The sequence below is a fragment of the Vairimorpha necatrix genome, chromosome 3 (genome assembly GCF_036630325.1).
Source record: "Vairimorpha necatrix chromosome 3, complete sequence".
In the NCBI taxonomy this organism is placed as follows: domain Eukaryota; kingdom Fungi; phylum Microsporidia; family Nosematidae; genus Vairimorpha; species Vairimorpha necatrix.
Window position 1 is genome coordinate 377,617 of NC_088818.1, and position 22,031 is coordinate 399,647.

The following is a 22,031-nucleotide window of genomic DNA, read 5'->3' on the forward strand; positions in this document are numbered from 1 at the left end:
GATTGATAATATATAAAGAAAAGACCAAATTTAATAAGTATAGTGAAGGAATTTTCCAATATGAGGTAATAGGTTAATGTATACAAAAAAAGAGCTCTTTGTCTTAATTCATTTTCTTTTACAACACAATTAATACAAAATAATACTTATTTTAATAATGTTTTTATATAAATTTATGCATCTAATATTGTGATGTAATATAATAAAAAATTTGAACTATTAAAAATTATCCTAATTTTATTTTATTATAATAAAGATCAATATAAAATTTAATTGTTATATTCTAATGTTGATGTCATTTGGTTCCGATAACTTATAATAAGCAAATTGATCAGGTCTTTTTTTTTGTTACGCGGGTTGTATATATAAAAAACAACCCCGCCAATAAAAATAAGAATAAAAATGACAAAAATTATTATTCCATAATGCGCATTTTGTTCACTATATATTGATAGTTTATTTCCAATATTAGCAAATTCGGCCTCATTTTCAGACATGTCAAGGTTTTTAGTACTAACGCCGTTAAAACCTCCTTTGATGTCTAAAGTTTTATTAAAAGTTTTCATTTCTTCATGCTTGCATATTTTTGTCATAAGATCTTGAATTAGAGGTTCTTTGTTGTTCTCTTTATTGCAAAAATCTGTCATATTGCTATAATCAGGAATCTCATCGTCTTGAAATTCATAAGTTTCGTTGTAACATATTGCACTTGATACATCCTTCTTATTGTCTTGTAATATGGCATAGATTTCTGACCTATCGTAAAAAGGGCCCAATTTGTTATATTTGCATCTCTCAAAATACTGAATATATTTTTTACACACTTTAATGATAACTTTCGGATAATTCTTTGGCCCAATCCGTTTAAAACAAATATTCTTATTAATAAAATCTTCTAAACTTTCAAAAAGAGATATTACTGTATCAGTAACATTCTTATAACAAGAAACATACATTTCATAAACTTCTTTTGCAACAAATGCCATATTTGTTGCAAAGTTATATTCTATACGCGTGATACTATCCATTAAATCTATGTCGACATCTTTTTTATTAAATACTTGAAGGATTCTGTCTAAATACACATTTTTTATTGCAAAATGTTTGTATATTGATTCCATGAATTCGATATTATTTTGTATCATTTTTTTAAAGATCTCATTTTCTGTTATTACTCTCCATATCAACATACCATACTCTCGTAAACGCTCTAAAGAAGGTCCGTTGTCAGGTTGGCCATCATATAAATGACAAAAATCATCATTTTTGATTTCGAAATGCTTGTGAAGAGGATTTAAATCTTCTTCGCTTGCTTCGACAAAATTTATGGCGAATATAAAAAAATTTACTAACAAACTCATGGGGGTCAAAAAGATTTTTGTAATTTTATTTTTAGTAAATTGCGAAGAAATAGTTGTATTCTCATCATAAAATAAAACATTAAATAAAAATTTATTTTTAAATGTAGGTAATTTTAATATCACACATTAGTAAAAGCAATGCATTTGATGATTTTACAATTTTCTTATTTTCATTTGAAATATTATAAAATAATAACTCATTATTAAAAAAATGGACTCGAGAACTGTAGGTAATTATTTTTGAACCAGAGTTTTTTTTGTTGCCTCATCTTAAAAAATAAAGGAAAGAATTAGAACTTATCTATAATGAATTGATAACACAAAAAAAAAATAAATTTTGTGGAAAATGTTAAGGTAAAATGCGTATAATAGGTAAAAGAAATATTTACTTATTTCTACTTGGAAGAAATGTAAAAAGACAATTTTTATTGGCATGATACTTTCTTAAGTAATTCCAAACTTGATCATTTACTAACGTTAAACTTTCAATATGTGGATTCTTGGGCATCCGAGTAAGTGTATATGTCAAATTTTAGGTTGTTCGAAAAATCTATTCTCAGTTTAAAAAAAACTAAAAGAAATAAACATTTACATAAGTATTTGTATATAATAAACATTATAGACATAAAAGATATAATAGTATTAATTGATGAAACAAAGTTAGGAAAAAATTTAAACTACCGAGACAAGCTAGTAAAAGAATTTTGGTGTTTGTAATTATTGACCGGATTATAGATCTTTTATTACAATTGGTAAAAAAATGATATAAAACTCTAATAACACTTTTCATGGAATATGTAAACACAAAAAGTATCATACATAGTGATATGTGAAGAGCCTATAATTCTTTAGATACTTTATTTAGCCAACACCATATGGTTAACCATACATTACACTTTAAAGACCCAATCGCGGAAGTTCATACCAATACCATAAAGGGAATTGGCGAACACTAATAAATTCATTTGCTAATAGAAACAGATCAGTCAATAGTGCAAAACCATATTTGATTAGGTCTATGCTCCAAAAAAAATTCTTCATCTTAGTCTTTGCTGCTTTAAAAAATCTTTTATTCTACTTGTTAATTTTGTTCCTTCCTCAAAATTTTCTTTCCTTTATTTTTGAAAAAAGGGCAAAAACAAAAAACCCTAGTTCAAAAATTATTACCTATAGTTCTCTTTAGCCAAAAAATATTCTATAATGGGAATTTGGAAAGTATTTTTTTTATAATGAAGCTATACCTATATGCATCTTGTTTGTATGTTTTATCGATATTGAAATGATAAACGAATATAAAATGGCAGAATAACACAGTGTGGTTTACTACAAAAAAGTTAGCGATTTATTGCAAAATTACGATGTTTGCCCTTTTATCTGATTATTCTATGTGATCACACTTGTTTTGCTAATTTTTTCCTCTTTGTTTGTCTAATATTATTCATTTATATCACTCCTTGTGTATGCTCACAAATATTATAAAATAAATTTTTAATTATAAATACATCACAATTTGGAAAGATGTTTACTGGAAAAAAAAATGATTTTTTTAAATATTGAATAAATTGGTGGTGACTTATCTGTCTTACGATATATAATGATTAGTAGAAGAATTATTAAATCATAATGGAGGGAATCTTGCATAAATAAAGCATGTTTTTGTTTTATATAGATAAAATGACCAAATATTAATATTATAAATCACGTATATGCTACTAAGTTTTTCGGCTTTAATATTCTAATAACTTTACATATATTTAATTTTTTCCATAAAAAATATGCACATAGAGTGCAATATAATACACACAACGCCGATATATAAAAAAAAACAAGATTAAGTTCAGTGAATTTTTATGTATTTGTTTTCCAGGCTTCAAACCCCAATTTAATTGCTACTAACCTAATGCTATTTAAATTGTTTATAGCCAGTGAATACAAGTTAAGGGAATGCGAGTAAATACAATCTACAAGCATCTCGAAAGATTTACCAAAAAAAATCTCCTATAGATTTAGATTCTTCTGAAATTTAATAAGTAAATTTTTTAATATCATGCAATACATGAATATTTTTTAAAATAAAATTCAATTTTTAAAATCCCGCCATTCGAAGTTGTTAAAGCTGAAATAATTTACTTTCACCATTTTGTCAAATTATTTATTCCAATAGACCTTTAAAAGCCGAAATTGTTTTCGTAAAATTATTTAATAAAACAATTCAATTTGGTTTTTAGCATTTCAAAAATAAAAAATTTATTGTTATTAATTTATTAATAGTGTGGTAATTTTATATAGACTCGTACATATCTTGTCTTGAATGTAAATGAATATAATCTAAGTTAAATAATTTGCCAGTCGTGCTGTCTATATGCTGATATTTTAATTTGAAAAATATTAAGTCGTTCTTTTACTTCTTTAAATTTTTTTTATTCGATATAAGTTTCCATTTGGCTTTACAATTGCATCATGGACATATTTTCGATGTTATTTATGCATTTTATCCCTCAATTAACCACGTTTGGCAGAATTAATGACTTGTACTTAGCAACCTCTCTTAATGAGAGGTGCGTAATATCATAACCCCACCAAAGATAGCTGTTAGGTAATTACTGCCCCCGACCATTTCCCAAAAGGAAGAGTAAGAAAGAATAATAATTTTTAGCCGTCAGATATTTTTCATTCTTTTTTTTCAAATTGACAGACTTGGTGACCTACTAAAAGTATTTAAAAACATTGTCAATAGAGGAGATGGAAAACAAGAATGTAGGTATTGACAAAAATATTTATATAAAATATAAAATTTCAATTTTAATCGTGTTATTACTGTAAGTATAAACATGAGACATAAATTTAACCTTAACTTTTATATCAAAAAGATTCATTAAAAGATCATTAAATTAAGGAAATGTTAGAAAGAAATCCCGATAGTTATGGCGCAGTTGAAAAATAATAAACACTCTAAAATTGTTTATACCTACAAAAAAAAATTTATAAAAATTAAGTCATATTAGATTTATAAAGAAGACTATTACAAAGAACATTATTTAAATTGCATTTTGTTGTTAAAAAACATTCTTATTATAAAACATTAGTTGTTCGTAATTTTTGTTCCCATCATGCTTCGTTCTTTTTTAAATTTCTTCTTGAAATCGTAATCATGTTACAGCTTCCTCAAAAGATTTTGATATGATCTTCGGACTTTTTTTTGATTACAAATCTTTATATTTTGAAATTAAAGAGCTACTTATATGTTTTTTACACAACTTCTTCTGTTTTAACAAACTGTCACTTTTTTTTGATTGTTGTGAGATATAATGTTACTTTCATAGTTGCTACTCTTGTCTTTACTAGTTGCTCATTCTTGTTCTTTGTACTATTTTTTTTTCTAACTACAGCCAAAAAAATTAATTAACTCATCTTGAAAGAGTAATCTCGACGTATTTCCGTTTAAGATAAAATAGAGAATCGTACGATTCTAAAAAACTATATAGACAAAGGCATTTAATCGAAACATAAACATGTTTTATATAAAATAAATAATTTCACTGAAAAATAAAAATTTTTACATTTTTAATTTTCCGATTTTCCCCCTTTTATGTTAAAGAATGAATTAGAAGATCTGTTTATTTCTGGAAAATACAAAAATGTGTCAAATACTATTCTCATTTCCGAATTACAACAATATTTAAATAATAACCCACTCTACATAAACGAGATAAAGAATTTTTTGAGAGATAATGATAGTTACTTATTCCATAAATATGCGTTATGTTTCAAACATAACGCTGGTGTAAAATGTGCATTCGGCATAGAACAAGATACATCAAAGGTGGATTTGACAACTTCACATATAAAAATATTTAAGACATTAAAACCAGTGTACAAAACTAATAATAAAAAAGAAGAAAATAAGACAAAATATAATATCAGAAAAAATAATAAAAAAGAACAAATTAAAAGATATAAAATGAAAAATAAAGAAAAACAAGAAAATGAAGAGAAAATAAAAAATATTAGAGATAAAATAAAAAGAGGATAAATTAGACAAAAAATAAATTTGATATACAATTTTTAAATGAAAAATATTTACATGTATTAAAAATGATCCATATGAACAAAAAATATTGTTTTTTATCTTACAATTGAATATGTTTTTATATGAACCTCTAAAAACTGTATATTTGATCAATTTTAAAGTTAAATTATTGTGCACATTTTTTTTAACGCGTTATAAATCATTCACCTTGTATTAGTTTCATTTATAATATAATCATTTGTTTTTTTATATAATAAAATTGATACCAGTTTTACAAAAAAAACGACATTTATATGAATTCATAATTAAAACGTTCAATAATTTTTCATTGTGATTTAGATTTGTTTATATGATTTCCTATTTATTAATTTTAGACATAAAATAATGGGGGTTTTCGGGCAGTGTCATTTTGTATTTTAGAAATTGCAGTAAAAATCGTCTTGATATCGCTCATGAGATACTGATTTTCCTCGTTTGTTATTTCTGCGATATAATTTATTTTTTTTCAGTTTTGTATTGTCAGAAACAATCCCTTCTAGACACATCGTGTATTAATATTGACATTTTTGCCTGTTACAAAATATTTCGCCAGTTATTCCCTTGTTGAATTTTAATGTTCATATCTTCGTTGTAGATCCAAGATATGAACTTTAAAGTCTTTTTCAGCACAGTTAACTTAATATTTTGCTGAAGAAATGTAAAATTTCGGCACCCTGATGTACTTTCTTCAATATTTTGTCACATATCATTATAAGAGGATTATCACATCCCGTGCTTATTTTATGCATTTCGATTCATTTACTTTAAGATAATTTTTATTTATATTTTATTTTCAACTATAGTAGGACAATTATTCCAACGTCAAATATAAAATTTTTAGATTTAGTTGTCAAACACAAGAATATCAGACTTATTTTAAGATACTTTTATATTTGTAGATATCTTAGTATTTATTCATAATCTCCACGATCTTTTTTATGATCTATAGATCCACGTGCTTGATATATTCTTTGGCTCTAAAAATCTCTATTTAATACATAGTAAGAAACAAATTCTTTAAATACTTTGTTATATCTTTTTATATAATCAAAACCCAATATTTAATCAAGCTTGTTCGTCAAATCGACTAAGGTTTTCTTGTAAGATCCACTGGAGGCAGTATTTATTTTGTTTACACAATATTTTCTATATAAATTGTTTAATTTGACAGTTTTATATAAAATTTTCTGATACTACAATTTTTTTAATAATTTTAACTTCTTTTCGTAAATCTCGGGCTTAATTTTTACTTTAAAGTCTAATTCTTAGGTTTTGTAAGAATATTATGGATCACCTTTCCTAAAAAGCACTAATTAATTCTCAAAAGGTTTTTTATATAACCATTTTAGATTTTCTTGCCACATCTACTTCGATTTCAATACTCGTCTACAATCTTTTTTTAGGCCATAAAATGATTTATAGGCAGATAAAGCGTGTTCTTTATCTTAAACTTAAAACGTACAAGACCTATTCATTCCAAACTTTACTATGTATAGCCTTTCTACGAGCTTTCCATATGTTTATTATGTACTTAATCGGTTTCTGCTGCACTCAAAAATGCCAATTTTTGAAATTTTTTGGCTTAAAATTTGGTACACTAAATGGAGGTTTATTACTGATAATGCGTATTCATTGATGCTCGCAATAATGCTTTACCATGAAATTAATCTTTAGCAACCTTCAACTCCATGTAAATTTAGTTTTTTTTCCTAAAGTCACATTTTTGATATGACTTAAACCAACTTTAGCTGTTCCGTGATCTTTGTATTCGTAATGGCCTAATAGTAATACTGCATATTATGTTTAGTTCGTGGCACTTTGCCTCTGTTCATTTATAAATACAGGATAGAAGAACTTTTGTTTTATCGTTAAAAGTTACAAGTTTATTATCTATGAAAAGTTTAAGATCGTTAATAAATAAAAAATTATATTTTACATAGACTTTATGAGTACAGATTTCTAAGTTGAAAAAAATTGACTTTTTTTTTCTTTTCTTAGGATATATACACAGCTTACACAAAGTGGGTTCGACAGTTACCTTGTACACAACCCCTTTTCAATCATCTTATCTAACATTGTCTCCGACCATGTTATATTCTCAACGTGGCATTAAGACAGTTTATTCTGAAATAAGTTAAAAATTATGTAAAAAAATCTTGTTAATACATTTCAAGTGTTTAAGATCTACGGGGTTCGTAGGCCTTCTTGGCCCGACCCTTACAGTCTTAATTTGTCATGATTCTTAATGATGTTATATTGATTAAAGCGCGCTCTTCGCTTTTTAGACTGGTCTTGCAGTCAATATCTGTTATTAGCAATCCTCTACTTTCTACATTATATGCATTATTTTAGTGTGGAATTTTGTTGTCAGCATAAAGATGTTTAACATACAGGTAACAAGTCTGAGGCCATTGCAATCAATAAACATTGTGATTTTAAGTTTAAAAATCCTTTAATAGAACCAAGCACCGGAATTATCATCCAGGTGGATTTTTTTTGAAAATGTTGTAAAGGAATGATGTATAGTTTTAAATTTTAATATAAAAATTGAATACTATCTAATGATATTATTTTACAAATATTTATTAAAAAATATTTTGATTACTTCTCAAATTATAAATGTAATCTTGTTCCTCATTATCAAAGGGTATTTAAGTTGTTGGTTATAAAACTAATGAAGTTTAAGAACCGGTCTGTCTTATTTTATTGGTTAGATCGGGTTGAATTAATACTAGCGCAACGGCTGGAGCTTTACTATTGTTATTTATTATCTTCTGAATTCCGAGTCAGACTGTAAAGTGAGAAATATTTTTTGTGAATAATTTACCCAGAAGTCGAAATTTTACTAAGAAGTTTATAGTTCATGTATTTTATATTCCTTAAGATATATATATATTTTGATTATAAATGGAGTATAAGAGATTATTACACTTGTAGTATGTCTTTATCTACTTAAATATGTCGAAAATATTCTCGATAACATCAGGAAAAAAGGATGAAAATATATTAAAACCTTAATACAATGTGTAAATGGTTAGTGGGAATTGTATTGCCCCGGGAAAATTGTCTTTTACTGTTCTTGGTTTAAATGAGGAATAAGACAGGATCTGTAGATTCAAATAGAGTTTTCGACAAAACTTTATATTCTTTTCTTCGTAAATCTATACATAATTATTTGCATATTCTGTGCTCATAAACTAAAAAATGTGTAAATAAAATCTAAACAAAAATTCTTATTGTAAGTATCCAGTGTCTTTAGGGCAAGAAAAAAATTACGAATAAATGAGAAAGAAAATAACAAACACTTAAAATGGGAGAATTAAGGAGGGACTTGGGCCGATGAAACAGGTATTGTGAAGAAAATTAGTCAAATATCCACCGGAAACTTATGACGCCGCTTAAGTTTGTTCGTGTTAGTTATAGCAATAAATGTACGAAGATTGAATATAAGAATTGAATCAAATCTATAATGAAAAATTCTATAATTTTTCATTGAAATTAAATCGACATGTACAACTGATGACAAAAATTTTATCCAAAACGAGTCAAATTAATCAACGATAACACTGCGTTATTTTTTATGTTAAAGGCTTTGCTCACAATTTGAAGAAAAAGCCAATTGAATTGAATGATTATATCATATCTTCAATATAAAAATCCAGAAAGGTGATTAATAGAAGTAAGACTATCCCTCATTTTTAAGGGAATAAATGGCGAAAAAGATATGCAATATATTCAAATATCAAAAGTGCCAAAGATTTTCATACAATAAACTGATTTTTTGTATTTGTTTCTCTATAAGGGCCCCTTTGGAGAAAAAACAAGTTTGGTTAAGATCGTTGCGCTCTAAATTTTTTAATTTGGTATTTTGAGTATTCTCCTTGGGACATTGAAGTTTCTTAGAAATTGCTTTATAGAGCTTAAAGTTTTTATCATAGCGTCAATATTCTGCCTCGGTCAACCATCTTTAGCTTTCTTTACCATATAGCTTTTCTATTATTAAAAAGTAATAGTCAAGGATCTATCTCGTTTTAAAAGATTAACATATTAAGTTCACTCAATATCTTTTTGAATTCATTTTAAAGACCTTCGAAAGCTCAAGCTTTTTCATAAGTTTCAATTTGTCTTTGAAAGTAGCCAACTTTTTAGTTGCCAAGGATTTACTCGCAATTTATGGTCCATTTTTCTATTTAGGGCTGTATCATTGTCATCTAGACATGTTACGGGGGAAAGATCTAGCGTTATTCTCTACTGTTTAAAATAGGGGATAGAGTTTCAAATATCATCCTCAGACCTAAAAGATTCTTTTTTCCTGTACACACATTCGATTTGGCTAAACTAAGTTTTTCTGACGATTTTTTATAATATCTATTTATGATATTGAAACCCCTTTGGGGCCTTTTCTTCACTAGCTTCGGTACTCACAAATACTGCTTCTAAAGTTTTAGAAACTAGACATAAGCATACTTCTGTGTTCTGGACCCTATTCGGTTTTCTTTGTCCCTTGCTAAAAAAGAGAATTTGAAAAATTGTTATTTTTCGTTACCAATATTTTTTATGCTTTAATAAAAAACTAAGTTCTTTTATTTTTTACCGTTAAAATGAAAAACTTGGCCGTTTTGAAAACTAAAATATTAGAAAATGAAGATTTAACCTCAATACTTGAAATATGCCTAAATGATTTACTTGATAATCCAAATAAACAAAAACTTGCTGTTTTATTTCATTTGCTTCAAATGATACACCAAGAAAATTTTTTAAAAATTAAAATTTTGAAAGTAATAAATTTAATAAGATTCCCTTTAAAATTCTCTACACAATAAAGTTTATTATTTTTTAATATTTTTCACATATTTCTAATATTTTTATAGCTAACTTTTTTACATTTTTTTGTTCTAATTTTATTCCTATCATTAAAGTCGGCATTGGATTTAAATTTAGACCCACATAAATATTTTGACCATGCAAATCTTCAATTATTTTATGAAAAATGGACAAATTCGCTTTTTTTGATTTTTCGCTTTTTAAGCGTATCAAAATTATTGGCGATTTTATGTTTGAAATAATTTCGTATTTTTCAGATTTGAAATTTTTATGAAAAATCTTGATTTTTCTTCGAATACGAAGATAATCAAATTTCATGTCAAAAACAAGTCTATTGAAATTTGATAAGACCCCAGGTAAAGATGCAGAAAATACATAACTTGAACTATTTAGTCTTTGATAATCAGTAAGAAGTTTATCTCCGGTGAAAAATCCCCCACAGGATGAGAATCCATAAGAAAATGAGCCTATTCTTATTTCTATTAATTTTGATGGTACATTAAAATATCCGCATACACCTCTCATATCTAAAAAAGGAATACTTAATGATTCATCTAAAATAATTTTAAAGTTATATTTTTCTTTAAATTCTAATATTTTTTTCAAATTAATAATTTCCCCTTCATTTTTTGATAACCCTTCAATAATTACGAAATTATTTACTTTTTTATTAAAATATAATTTTAAGAGATTTTCTAATGTTTCTAAATTATCAAATTCGTAACATTTAGATTTTGATAAATTTATACCTCGAATTATTGCTTCATTTGCATTTTTAGGGTAGAAAATATAGTCACTTTTCGTAGAGAAACATGAAATGACACTGTGTACACAAGTGTAAGAATTAGAATATAGAAGCGAATCTCCTGTCCCTAATATTTCTGATATTTTATCTTGTAATGATAAATGGCAATCTAGTGTACCATAAAATGTAGGGGGTCCACATGTGCCTATACCATATGAATTTATTATTTCTTTAGATTCGTCCTTCAATAAATTTCCTATTTGGAAGCAGTCGTAGCTCGCCAAGTTTAAAAATTTTTTAGAATATTTTTTTTCTACTAGAAAATCCCCAGGAGGATTTTCTAGCAATTCTGAAGGTTTAAAATCTTTTATTAATTTCATCCTTATTTTTTCAGGTAACTCGATTGTGGGTTTTTTTACTTTGTGTCTGAATCTTATGATCACATAAATTAAAAAAAGTTCCAGAATAAACTTAGTAGTCTCTACTGGATCACCAAAGACTCTCTTTAGAAATATTTCTATGATCATTTCAGGGCCTTATTTAAAAATTATTAAATAATTTAAGTTTGTTTTATTGAGTCATGAATATGTCAAATTTTAATCACAAAAAAAAAGTATAAAAGCTTAATTTCCTATAGATCAAAATTTTCAGCATGACTTGTACATTGACATTTTGACGCCATGCCTCAAAATGTGTGGATGACTTAGACACATTTTAGAACTAAAATATGATATGAATTTGCTTATATTTTTTTTTGAATTTGCAACATCTTTTTATTTTATTCTATAGTTTCTTAACTTTATTTCTATACTAACCTAGCGTCTTTATAATTTTTTATCCTGTTTAACTTATAAATAAATTAACAAATATGTGTTATGTCTCGATTTGACTTTAATATAAAATTACAAATGCTATATTTACAAGAAACTTGCACTCTATTTTTTGCAAGTAAAATATAGGGCGAGCCCTCGCATAGAGAACAAAGAAATTCGGATGTCTCCTTTATCCAACTAACACTTTGTGATTATTATTTACATAAAATACCTTCATATAACTTGCCTGTTAACAAGTTCGCCGTATCCATCGGACTTTGGCTCCAGGAGAACACTTTCCATTTTTACCTCAAATCGCGTTTAGAGTGACCTCAAAGCGAATATATTAAACGAGCATCGCCATCTATGGCCCGTGTAGAAACATAATCGTACTAATTCAAAGGACCAACGATCATCCTTATCGCTCACATGGCTCATTATACCGCCAAATCACCAGCTCGGCGTTTTTATTGGGCTGCGTTGACACCAGTATATACCTAATTTCGACTACCATATTACGAAATCTTGTAGGATAGGGAACACGAGACCTATTATTGCTCTACTCCATCTATCCTCTTAGACGCTTTAGGATAATACACTTGTGTGCACTAGTCATGGGCTTCATTTTGGCTGTTAACAGGTACTTTTATGTATCATTAAGTCCCCACAAGGGTATACTGTTTTTCGGCCTTAAGGTGCGTTTCTACACTGATTTCTAATCCCATCGTGGCTGGACACACATAAGTTTCATCAAATCAACGTAACGACAATCGACATTTTAATCCTCTGTGTTGTTCCAGACGCAAAAAAGAATAACTTTTGATGCTTTTGAACTCGAAATTAGACAAGCTAAATCGGAGTTATGTCTTCTACTACAGAGCTGGGATCTCTAAAAAATACATCCTGTAGGTATTTACTGTTATACAAGGTTTTTTATATAATTTTAAGCACAAACGAAATATTAAATAGATTTTTTTTAACATCATACATTCAATATTTACCTAAATTAGACGATATATTTTCAGGTATGGCTTGTAGGAGAATATGCCCGCTACTGCTAGTTGAACTTTAAAGAAGCGCTTTACCACAAAATATACAAGTTTTTAGCTAAGAACATTGAAGTAATTATTATAACTCTTTTTCATAATTGGCCATGGGAACAAACAGGCTGGACCGAGAAAATTTATTGCTCTAATATGATAGATATACATACTGTAAACATGATAAACAAATTTCTAATCAAATAAAAAAAAGCCAGGACTCATTTGGATAGGAAGCGTAAACAAACAACGAGTACATTTTATATTAAAAAACAAGTCGAGGTGTTATGCTTTTCAAATTATAACCAAGAATAATTAGTTATAAAATGCTTAAAATATACAATAACAATCAGTTTAGGAGATCATGGAAAACGATCAAGCTATGAAAGAGTGCATCACAATATCGACAAAAAATAAATAAACCCGAGATAGGCACGAAATCTTCTATTTCATTCCAAAAAAGTAAATACTCAAGGTGAAGATTGATGTAAGCTACCAGGTTCGACTACTCATTGTCGAAAATAAAAGCATTGACACATGATATATAATTTTTTATTAAGCTATTGAGTTTATTTTCTTCAATTTAACTCCACTGCCGCGCATTCTATCTGGTCGCACCATCTTCTAGCCGGATCTACTATGTTCTCGGTTCCAGATTCTTCCTCGGCATGTCTCTGCCGGCGGTAAAGGAGTTGCTCTCTAGTGTCTCCTTTATACTTCTCATTTGTATATAAGATTCGGTACTAGTCGATACCGAAAACATTAATATAATTGCTGTGGTATTTTGTTACAATTCAGTTCCATGTCATGACGTATGGTATTATTTGAACTTTACATTTGTACATTAGGTCCAATTCATTTGCTAAGACATCGTACTTTCCGTGAATAATCCCGGGAAGTTGTTTCTATTACGATTAGTATCATTTACTTTTCCATGTCCAGTACAAATATATCAGGCTTTTTTAGTGTCTAAGTCATATACATTATCTAAGCTTAATCTTTAAAATATATATATATATTGGCGTTACATACGAATAAATAATTTTTGATATGAACTTATTTTAAACTTGAGTAAAGCTACCATTTTAGCGATATAGAAACAAATAAAGGCTTGTAATCATTTTAATCTATTATATAGAAACACTTTTATTCCTTTAAAGAATGTGGTATTGTGAAACTAATACAATAAAAATTTTAATATTCTTTATAGCAGTTACAAAAACAATTAAACTTAAACTAGATCTACTGATTAAATTGGTTTAAATTTTAAATTTGTTTTGATAATTTTTCCTGAAGTACTTAGAGTATTTTTCATTATTTATACGATACAGTTTGGTATAATTCCCTTTAAAATTGAACAACATTGTGGATAACAACATATTATATGTTAAGATGGACAAAAATTATTTTGTACAGTCATTTCAGGTCAATTCAAATGATATTTCTGGAAAATAAATATACTGTAAAGAAATAGAAATAATCTTTTGCAAGTGCAAAGTGAAAGAGAAAATAAATGAGCACTTCCAAGATTTTAAAATTTTCATTTTTTTAAATTCTAGGATGATATCTTAGAAAATAATAGCAGTTAATTAATAAGGCTACTTTTAAAAATATTAATTGATCCAAAAAATATTTCAAAGACATCTCCTAATAAGAAATTTTAAGGTAAATATCTCTCAAAGTATTTTTCATTAATGATTTAATTAAAATATAAAGTAATAGACTTTTAAAAAACAGGTTAAAATAAAACTTTCCTTTTTTAAAAACTTTTATGTCAGACATTTGTTTTTATTTTTACAAATAATTAGTAAAATAAATTATAAATTAAATTTTCTAGGTTAAAGTCAAAAAATCCACAATGAAGATAGAATAAATTTGGAAAATCTGATTATAATAAATTTATAATAATTTGATAAGGCAATTCTGTAAATTAAATTTTTAAGAAAATATATCACTATGAGTTTTTTATAGAGCGCAAATAAAGAATTGATTTTTTCGTAGTATGATTAATTTGTTACGAAGAATTAAATGTATACAAAAATTGTTTGTCGACAAACAAATTCTCAACTATAAAATCAATAAAATTTATATATTATAAATTTTATTGCCCACTTTATTAAATATGACGAGGAGTAAGACTAAAGAAGAAAAGAAACAGTTAAAAGTGCTGTTTTTGTCTTATAATTCCATCTTGGATAATCATAAGATAACTCAGTTATCTTATGATATTTTAAGTAAGGAATGTGATTTTGATCAAAATGATCTGCACAATTTCTTGGAAGCAGCAATAAGTTCATATAATGATATTCCCTATCATAATGCTACCCATGGGTTCAATGCATTGTATAATGGGAATATCTTATTAGAACTTATTGATAGACCAAAAATTGGACGAAAAGTTAGGTTTATCTTTTTGATTTGCTGCCTATTGCATGACATAGGCCACCCAGGTTCTGATTTGCCTGGGCATAATAAATTCGACTTAGAAAATCTCCATGTAGAATTTATTAAAAAATTACTGTCTGAATTTTTACCTGGGTATTTGACAGATGAAAATATAAATTTGATAAGTGAATTAATCTTATCTACCAATTTAATTTCACATAATGACGTCCTTAACTCTTTTAGAAATAAGTATTTAGGTCGAAATATCAATAGCGCCAGTGAATTGAATATTATTGATTATAAAATGTTGATAAAAATAGCAGATATCGGTGCATCTTATAAAAAGTTTGATGATTTTATGTGTGGAAGCAGAAAGCTTGAGAAAGAACTCCGCGGCTCAAGTATAGAAAGCGCTAATAAAAAAGTAGAAGAAGATGAATTTTTTCTCTTAAATTATTCCATACCACTAGCAGAAGTGTTTTGTGAAGTTTTTATAGATTTTAAATTTTTATATGAAAATGCTATTGATAATTTGAGAAAATTGAAAAATTTGAAATGAAAGATCTTAATTTTTAAAAATAAAAGTTTATGCCATGAAAATTATTTTATTTATACGAAATTAATTTTTTTTAAATCATGCATGAGCATAAAATTGTACATGGTTAAAAATATATGATATGGATAATTGAGATGTCTGTGGCCGAAGCCGGAGCAACGCTATTGGAATGTCTGAATTATAATACAGGGACACCAAAGTTACTACCTTCTATGATGCAGTTGGAACAACTCAGATGATTAAAATGTCTACGATAATTATTAAGTTAGAACGATGAAACTTTTGTACGTACAGCTATAAGAGACTTATATTTAGAACGATAGCAATTTTAATAAAATATTATACTTAAACATATTGTAGGTACGTTTTAAGAAAGCTTAGGCTTGTTGACTGTGGCAATCCAAATTCACTAACTAGACGGAGTGGAGCTTAAGTTTTCTCGTGGCCCTATACTACAGAATTCTGTAACATGGTGGCCGAAACTTACGGGATATAAAGAGTCAACATAGTCCCATTGAATGAAGAGCTAATGATGTGGCAGTGTAAGAGGCTGTGAGCGTTAAACAAAAATTGTAAGGGCCTTTAAGCTAATACAATGATGCCTCTCCTGGGTTATTAAACTATACTCGTTAGGTATAATCACTGTAAAGTCATTTGGATGCGTTTAGGGGATAGATGAACAAATATCACAGTAGAGCCAAAGTCCGATGATTTCGGCCGTGCTTTCTGCGCCGAAAAGTTATAGGAGGAAGTTTTAGTGAGTTGAATCCTAAAGTACCAGTTAAACTAGGATCCTGAATTCTCTGGTTCCTATTCAAGAGTTCCCCAGCTTCTTATTTGCAAGGAAGTATAACAGAGATAATTGAATTTAAAATTCTAATTTTTGGTTCTTTTAAATGTTGTCAACTTTACTAAGAAGTATAAGCTTGTATAAAGGCAACCCGTTTTAGGGCACATCGCTTAAGTACAATAAGCTTGTTACAGGCTCCCACTTTTAGGCCCTAATATTCTCTAAACCCTTTCAGAACTCTTGGACAATGTTTCTATGAGTATTCTTAAGCGTTTCTAATATTAAATTAATTTTAATTTAAATTAAAGTTTTATTTTTTTAAAATATATTCATTTGTATAAATTACACCACAAATCAGAGTTATCAATAACACCCAAAACATCATCCCAAACCTGCTCCCTCTTTTCTTATAAAATATTTTCATTTTCCCACTCTCATACATTTTCAATATCTTCCCCGCTTCTTCACTAAACGTCTTCTTTTTTAATATTATCTTTTTATGATACCATATCTTTTCATAAGGATTATACACTACAATAGTAGGTATCTCAATATTTGGTAACAATGATTGTGTAAATAAAACATATTCATTCAAGTTTATACTAGCAAATACCATTTTCACAAATGGCATGCCTGCATGTACATTTTTCGCAAATTTCTCGTATTCATCAATTAAATAATCGTCATAAGTCAGAAGTAAGAAACTTGGTTTTAATCCATTGAACACGCTGTGGAATGTCGAGTCATTGATTTTCACTACATTTGGAAAATGTGAATGGAAAATCCATTCTAAAACATTTTTATCATTAAAAATGTCTTGATCGTAAAAATGAAATTTACCATTTTTGTAGAGTGCCAAACTTACTTCACTAAAATATTTTGGATTTAGTTTGTCGAATAAAATGTGGTCATTTGTTTTGTACATTTCAAGTTTAAACTTGAAATTATGAGCATATTTTGAAAATAATATGTCGGCAGTTTTCTCGTTTTTGTATAAAACTATATAAAATTGAGTATTGGTATTTATCTTTTGTAGTAGTTGGTCGTAATTTATATTTGGAAATGGATGACTCATTAATTTATTAGAGAAATTTACTAAATTTTCGAAGTTTAAAATTTCCAAGAATGGAGATGAGAGATCTTCATAGATCCCGAATATCACAGGGAATATTCTGATATTGTACCTGCCTATAATGTTTTTAGATTCCTTTTCGTTTATTTTTCCTATTTTTAGTTTATTTTTAAAATGGCCTGCTACTTTTATAAGTAAAGAGTCTATTTCTTCAGAAGGCTTGTCATAAAAATGAATCAGCCACGGTCCATCAAATGAACTGTAGAAATCTATTTCCTTTAATTCTACTATACCTACAATATTATCTCTATTTATATTTTGATCAGGGTTTATATTTTTATTTACAAATTGTACTAGCTTTTGATGCTCTAAATGTCCTGTTAATGAATCGATTTCTTTATGATCTTTATAAATCTTAAATGTAGGAAATCCTTCTAATTCGGGACATGTACACTTTGAACAATTAATCTTCTGTATTTTAGTATCAAATTTATTCTTTTCTAGATATTCATCTAGAAGATGAATATCTTCATCTACGAAATTATTGTAATATTCTAAGAAAACAGTGCCTTCACTATAAATAGAACAAGTATTCTCTATTTTGGAGAATATAAAAGAGCAGATTAGTAGGAATATCATATTGTTTATTATAAGATGAAAAATTTAAAAACGTGTTTTAAATCAACAAACTTGAAACAAATTTATTCGAAATACAAAATGTCGCACATTTATTAACTTTGACATATAAGAAATACGTATTCTTTATATATTGATTTATTCAAATTTGAGATTAATATTGTAGTTCTTGCTTTTTGCTTATAGTGGAATTACTAAAATACAAGCTTGTTTATAGCACTGTTTTTTGCAAGTGTATGGTAGTTGAGATCTTACATTATAGAAGTATCTAGTGCAAACCTTGTCTATTGATGCTGTGGAATTTTTAAACAACCCCTTTTTATACAACTTTTTGGCGCAGCAAGCTTCGTCGTACCCATTGTTTTTTTTTCTCCAGATGATTTCCATTTATACCTCAAATCGAGCTTATAGTGACCTCACGGCAGATATACTAAACGGGCGTGGATTTTTATAAATCAAACAGACATCATCGTACTATCTCAAAGGTCCCTACAATCATCTGTATTGCACAAACTGCTACATTCCAGGCCTTTTTATTGGACTGCGTTGACAACTTATCTCTCACCAATTTAAGCCACCGTGTTACAGAATCTTTAAGATTATAGTAAACGCGTCTTTTTATTGCCCTACTTCGTCTAGTTACTTTAAGAAAGATCCATTTAGAGTGCGCAAGTCATAAACACTGACTAACAGCTACTCTTATGTATCATTAAGTCACCACAAAATAAAATTGTTTTTCGGCCTTAAGGTGCGTTTCTGCACTAGATCCCTCTTATAGTTGTACTTACACAAGTTTCATCAAATAAATACACTGTAACTTGGGATTTAATTTCTTTGGAATTATAAACTTATTCAAGGGCCTCGTTCTCGATATTTTATATGTATCCATCGAGATGTCCTTAAGCATTTCTGGCTAAAAAATCGCTTAAATTTATTTTATGCATTTTCCTATAAATTTTTTTCTTTTTTTTTTATGCCATGGAGAAAAATCTGATAATTTCAAACGACGAAAATTTGAAAATTACAAATTTCAAAAATGCCAAAAGGATTCTCATAAACAATCTTGACATAAAAAACTACTCTTCTCTACAAGACTGTATTTATGATTTATACGGCACACCACTTTACAATGCCATAGATAAATGTCATTTACGAAGAATTCTTTATGGATATTTTAAGAATCGTGAATTTATAAGAAAGACCAAATTAGTCAATCAATTAGATGATAATATAAAATCATACAATGAATTCATAACTAAATCTCATATTATTAATAATAATAATATTAATAATATTAATAATAATAATAATATGTTAGATTTATATGAATTTTATGTTTACAATAGAAGTAGAAATTTCCCAAAATTATCTTTTAAAGATATTCCAGATGATATCTCAATTGAATATTATTATTTCTTACTAAAACAATATGACCCAGATAATTTAAAAGAAGTCTGTCTTGAGTTTTATTTTTTTATTTGTGATTTGTATTATGAAGATAAGATTTATTATAAAATGGATTATAAAGATCTTCTGCCATTAGTCAGAGATTTAAAATGTTTTAATATTTTAGAAGGGACTCGTATGAGTCCCGAGAATATTTATTATTGCTTTATAGACAAGTTAGAAGAAAGATTTAGTAAATTTGTAAGTGAACATGACAAGAGAAGTATAGAGAGATATGAAGAGACCAAAGAAGAAGGCGAAATATAAACTTATAAATATATTTACATATATTACAGATTTTAAATAAGATCAAGAAAACACCCACTTCGTTTTTAAAACGGGAAAGCATACGCTAGTAATTTATTTCGACTATGATAGTATTATACGCTAGTCGCAAGATAATCAAATCTTTTAACTTCGGGGTTATTATACGCTAGTACTTTATTTTGACTATGGGAGTATTATACGCTAGTAATTTATTTCTTTTTTATTTTCACCCCATGAAAATTGGTTATTTATACGATGACACTGTCGGCCTTTACCACTACGGCCCAAAGCACCCAATGAAGCCTTTCAGAATTATGGTCACCCACTCACTGGTCAAATCTCTGGGCCTAGACAAAAAGATGACTATCATTAAACCCCAAGTAGAAGATCTTACTTACCACTCAAGAGACTATTTTAATAGTCTAGGGGAGACTGAGACATCAGACTGCCCTTCTTTTGAAGGCTTAAAAGACTTCTGTGTGAAATATTCCTCTGCCTCTATAAATGCCGCGAGATATATTAATAATAAAGATTTTGATATAGTCATAAATTGGGCAGGGGGTCTTCACCATGCTCATTTACTTGAGCCTAGTGGGTTTTGTTATGTCAATGATATTGTCATGTCTATCTTGGAGTTACTTAAAGTTCATCAGAGGGTCATGTACATAGACATAGATGTACACCACGGGGACGGGGTAGAAGACGCCTTTCTTCTGGAGGACAGAGTCCTGACTCTGTCCTTCCACAAATTCGGGAATGGCTTCTTCCCAGAGACGGGGTCTCTTATTACTACTAATCATAAGGCAGTAAATGTCCCTCTTCTCTCTGGTATTACTGATGAATCTTATCAGTATGTCTTTGAGCCCATAGTAGACGAGTGTATTAAGAAGTTCAGGCCTGATGTCTTGGTCATGCAGTGTGGGGCTGATTCCTTGGGGGCTGATCGACTTGGTATGTTTAATCTGTCGATATATGGCCATGCCTCATGTATTAGGTTTATTAAGACTTATAATTTACCACTAATAATACTAGGCGGAGGAGGATATACCCTGTGTAATGTGGCGAGATGTTGGGCTTATGAGACCAGTGTCTTGTGTAATGAAGATATTCCTGATGAGATACCAGAAGATAATCCTTTTTATTCATATTTTAGTCCAGAGTATAAATTTAACCCTAAGTTTAAGACTAAGTTTAATGATAAAAATGATAAAGAATATTTAGACAGTATTTCTGAATTTATATGTGAGCGTATAAACAAGTACTAGTTTAAGATATAAAAGAATTATATAAAGAATATTATATATAAAGAATATTGTATTGTAATAGTATAGTATAAGTACTAGCTTAAGATATATAAGAATTATATAAAGAAAATTAAATATTATATAAAGAATATTGTAATAATATTATATAGATATATATATTTTTGAAATATATCTAGATTGCTTGTTTAAGTGTCAGTACTGGTATACCTAGTTCTTCTACTAATAATGTCCCATTGGTCTTACTAAATATCCTCTCAAATATATTCCTCTTCTTGGGTAGAAATACTATAATCAAATCTGTCTTCAATTGTGACACACACTTAGTAATCTTGTACTTCTCATCTCCCAGTAATATTAATTTAATCACCTCGGCCTTCTTATTATTGATCTTTACAGCGAACTCAAGGCTCTTTAAAAGGGCTATAATATTCCGCCTTTCTATTCCCTTTTTAGAATTCAGGGAATTTATAGAGGCGCATATTGTCTGGGGGTCATTTATAGGGAACCATCTCTGTGTCTCTATGTAGATCAAGACTACTTTGTCAGCAGACATGATTAATTCCCACTCTGGAGTATTTCTATTATGAGAGAAGTCTTGGTTGATATTGTCAATAATAATAGTAACAGATTTCATAGGGTAAAAAGAGAGGGGAATTAATATTAAAGAAGATCTCCTTTATAATAAAGGAGTATGATATAGAAAATAAATTATAGATTTATAATTAAAATTTATTTAAATATTTTGGGCTGTATTTGCCTCATT

General features: G+C 28.1%; 8 protein-coding genes across 8 annotated transcripts; 4 read left to right on the top strand and 4 right to left on the bottom strand.

The window, feature by feature from the left end:
• Positions 1-269: 269 nt before the first annotated feature.
• Positions 270-1,028, bottom strand: VNE69_03111 (uncharacterized protein; the record flags this gene model as incomplete). The annotated part of the gene is made up of 1 exon (XM_065472963.1): positions 270-1,028. One exon carries the CDS (start codon positions 1,026-1,028, stop codon positions 270-272), a length of 759 nt encoding a protein of 252 aa, XP_065329035.1.
• A 3,922-nt stretch (positions 1,029-4,950) lies between these two features.
• VNE69_03112 (uncharacterized protein) lies at positions 4,951-5,394 on the top strand (the record flags this gene model as incomplete). The annotated part of the gene is made up of 1 exon (XM_065472964.1): positions 4,951-5,394. The coding sequence occupies one exon, from the start codon at positions 4,951-4,953 to the stop codon at positions 5,392-5,394; it is 444 nt and encodes a 147-aa protein (XP_065329036.1).
• Positions 5,395-10,266: 4,872 nt separating this feature from the next.
• Positions 10,267-11,526, bottom strand: VNE69_03113 (serine palmitoyltransferase 1 (LCB1); the record flags this gene model as incomplete). Its single annotated transcript, XM_065472965.1, has 1 exon — positions 10,267-11,526. The coding sequence occupies one exon, from the start codon at positions 11,524-11,526 to the stop codon at positions 10,267-10,269; it is 1,260 nt and encodes a 419-aa protein (XP_065329037.1).
• A 3,447-nt stretch (positions 11,527-14,973) lies between these two features.
• VNE69_03114 (phosphodiesterase) lies at positions 14,974-15,795 on the top strand (the record flags this gene model as incomplete). The annotated part of the gene is made up of 1 exon (XM_065472966.1): positions 14,974-15,795. One exon carries the CDS (start codon positions 14,974-14,976, stop codon positions 15,793-15,795), a length of 822 nt encoding a protein of 273 aa, XP_065329038.1.
• A 1,097-nt stretch (positions 15,796-16,892) lies between these two features.
• Positions 16,893-18,293, bottom strand: VNE69_03115 (thioredoxin domain-containing protein; the record flags this gene model as incomplete). Its single annotated transcript, XM_065472967.1, has 1 exon — positions 16,893-18,293. The coding sequence occupies one exon, from the start codon at positions 18,291-18,293 to the stop codon at positions 16,893-16,895; it is 1,401 nt and encodes a 466-aa protein (XP_065329039.1).
• Positions 18,294-19,268: 975 nt separating this feature from the next.
• Positions 19,269-20,003, top strand: VNE69_03116 (uncharacterized protein; the record flags this gene model as incomplete). The annotated part of the gene is made up of 1 exon (XM_065472968.1): positions 19,269-20,003. The coding sequence occupies one exon, from the start codon at positions 19,269-19,271 to the stop codon at positions 20,001-20,003; it is 735 nt and encodes a 244-aa protein (XP_065329040.1).
• Positions 20,004-20,236: 233 nt separating this feature from the next.
• Positions 20,237-21,268, top strand: VNE69_03117 (histone deacetlyase 3 (HDAC3); the record flags this gene model as incomplete). Its single annotated transcript, XM_065472969.1, has 1 exon — positions 20,237-21,268. The coding sequence occupies one exon, from the start codon at positions 20,237-20,239 to the stop codon at positions 21,266-21,268; it is 1,032 nt and encodes a 343-aa protein (XP_065329041.1).
• Positions 21,269-21,440: 172 nt separating this feature from the next.
• VNE69_03118 (universal Stress protein) lies at positions 21,441-21,902 on the bottom strand (the record flags this gene model as incomplete). The annotated part of the gene is made up of 1 exon (XM_065472970.1): positions 21,441-21,902. One exon carries the CDS (start codon positions 21,900-21,902, stop codon positions 21,441-21,443), a length of 462 nt encoding a protein of 153 aa, XP_065329042.1.
• Between the last annotated feature and the right edge of the window lie 129 nt (positions 21,903-22,031).